The 2500-nt window shown below is 46.5% G+C and overlaps 1 protein-coding gene across 1 annotated transcript in view; it reads right to left on the bottom strand.

Annotated features, from left to right (window-relative positions):
• Nucleotides 1-2500, bottom strand: part of col1a1a (collagen, type I, alpha 1a) — a gene marked incomplete at its 5' end in the record, with an annotated part of 159390 nt that overhangs the window by 189 nt on the left and 156701 nt on the right. The window contains 3 exon segments of the mRNA XM_080724831.1: nucleotides 1-573; nucleotides 1798-2040; nucleotides 2292-2476. The exon segment at nucleotides 1-573 is cut by the window's left edge and continues 189 nt beyond it. Of these exon segments, the coding sequence (XP_080580957.1) occupies nucleotides 427-573; nucleotides 1798-2040; nucleotides 2292-2476 (575 nt within the window). The 3' untranslated portion in view covers nucleotides 1-426.

The following is a 2500-nucleotide window of genomic DNA, read 5'->3' as shown; positions in this document are numbered from 1 at the left end:
ACGAGCACATATATTATTTTCTTGTTTGCCAGGGAAACAGAATGTCTTCTCTTTAAAAAAAAAGAGGTAAAAGATTCCTCAGAGTTCGTTCGTTGGTGGTTGAAGTCAGAAACAACAGTGGTAGAAGTAGTGGTCCCAAACGCGACGAGGGCCGTGCAGGCAAAAAAAAGGAACGCCGCACCGCGTCGCCATCTTGTGGAAGTGCAGGTTTCAAGGCAGAAACGACAGCGGAAGGGAAAACTTCTAAGAATGGAGGGGTCGGCTTTTTCAACAAACAAAAAAAAAAGACAAAAAAATCAGGAGACAAAAAAAAACAGGGTCTGGGTGATGATGATTTTTCTTTTAAAGAGGGATCGCTGTTAGAACAATTTAAAAACACACATAACTCACACAACAACTATTTCAAGTCCAGATTTTCTCCTTTTTTTACAAGAAGCACACAGGGCCGACCTCCAGGCCGAACTCCTGGTCGGGACCGCCGATGTCCATGGGGGCGATATCGATGATGGGGAGACGGGACGTTTTCGTTGTCTTGTAGTCGATGACTGTCTTTCCCCAGGCGCCAGTGTGCGACTGCAAAGAGAGGGAGGGAGGGAGGACACCGTTAGGATTATCTACGATATCATCAGCATACATTCACACACAGCTGTTAATAATAATACTATAGTCTATTATAATAATAATACTATAGTCTATTATAATAGGACACGTGGTGCACATAGGTTGCTTGTGAGGGGCCTTCAAAAGGAGGGCCAGGCAGTCAGCAGGGCACTGCTCAGTATCAGCTACTATAAGAAGGAGGTGTTGTTTCCTTTATCCATGATCGATGTGTGCTGTGTCTGACCAGTATGTCAACTGTACTGTACTGTCCTGTCCTGTACTGTACTGTACTGTACTGTACTGTACTGTATGTAACACTGATCTGCAGTCTTTGTAACGTCTCCTGTTGTCAGACTGCACTGGCAGCGCTTCTGCCCGTCGTCCTTGTTACTCCAGTGCGTGTGGACATATTAATAAAGTGTGGATGTCCTTTGTACAAGGAATCCTTGTTACTCGTGTGCATGTGGACATATTAATAAAGTGTGGATGTCCTTTGTACAAGGAATCCTTGTTACTCCAGTGCGTGTGGACATATTAATAAAGTGTGGATGTCCTTTGTACAAGGAATCCTTGTTACTCCTGTGCATGTGGACATGTTAATAAAGTGTGGATGTCCTTTGTACAAGGAATCCTTGTTACTCCAGTGCATGTGGACATCTAACAATTCATTTAGCGATGTCTGTCTGACCATCTGCATGCTGACATCACTGATACTACACAGTGTCGTCACCATGGTAACAATGCCCAACTGACATCATTGACTGAGATTACATCACAGGCTGGCCTGGACAAGGAACACCATATATGGGCATAAAAGAGTGCCAGCCAGACAGGCAGATACAAGGGGTGTTGCACAAGTGGACATCGATTCGATTGTGACTGTTCTGCCCAACGGGCACCGGTCTGGGTTCTCCAACATTACTTCTGAGACTCCAACATTCAGTCCTTCATCGCACACCCCGGGCACAGGACTAGTATTAAACCAGGACTAGTATGCAACTAGGACTAGTACAGGACTAGTATTAAACCAGGACTAGTACAGGACTAGTATTAAACTAGTATTAAACTCACCGTCCTTCAGGACGCTGTATGTGAAACGGCTGTTTAAACTAGTATTAAAGTATGACTAGTACAGGACTAGTATTAAACTAGTATTAAAGTATGACTAGTACAGGACTAGTATTAAACTAGTATTACCGTGCATCCGTCCTCCAGGACGCTGTATGTGAAACGGCTGTTGCCCTCGGCTCTGATCTCGATCTCGTTGCTGCCTTGCAGCAGCAGGGCCTTCTTCAGGTTGGCGGTGGTGGCGTCCATGTAGGCCACGCTGTTCTTGCAGTGGTAGGTCAGGTTCTGGCTGGCCTCCGTGGACATGAGGCGCAGGAAGGTCAGCTGGATGTTCACGTCCTCGGGAACGGAGCCCTCACTGCCATACTCGAACTGTTGGAGAGAGAGAGAGAGAGAGAGAGAGGTTTACTTACACTGAAGCAGAGAGGAGAGAGAGTATCACGTTTTTCTTTGAGTATTTCGTTTTAAAATCGACTCGTTCTTTGTCTTCTCTTGAAGAGAATGTTCTCTCGTTAAACTGATAAATGATTGTCCATGCATTAATAATGTTTAAAGTGGTTCAAATCGACCCAGATTTGGCTTTGAGGGGCAGTAGAATCTCAGTTCAGAGGAGATCATCTCACCTGGAATCCGTCGGTCATGGTCTCTCCGAACCAGACGTGCTTCCTGCTGGTGGAGCTCTGGTACCAGTTCTTCTTCTCCACGGTGCTCTGTGAAGGCGACACGCACGTCTCTCCGGTCTCCATGTTGCAGTAGACCTTGATGGCGTCCTGCGTGCAGCCCTGGTCGGGGTCGATCCAGTACATGCCTGCGGGGGGCGACAGAGACACGG

This window comes from Nannobrachium achirus (genome assembly GCF_963921795.1).
Source record: "Nannobrachium achirus genome assembly, chromosome: 4".
In the NCBI taxonomy this organism is placed as follows: Eukaryota; Metazoa; Chordata; class Actinopteri; order Myctophiformes; family Myctophidae; genus Nannobrachium; species Nannobrachium achirus.
The sequence above is the reverse complement of the archived record's forward strand: the minus strand, read 5'-3'. Positions and strand labels throughout refer to the sequence as shown.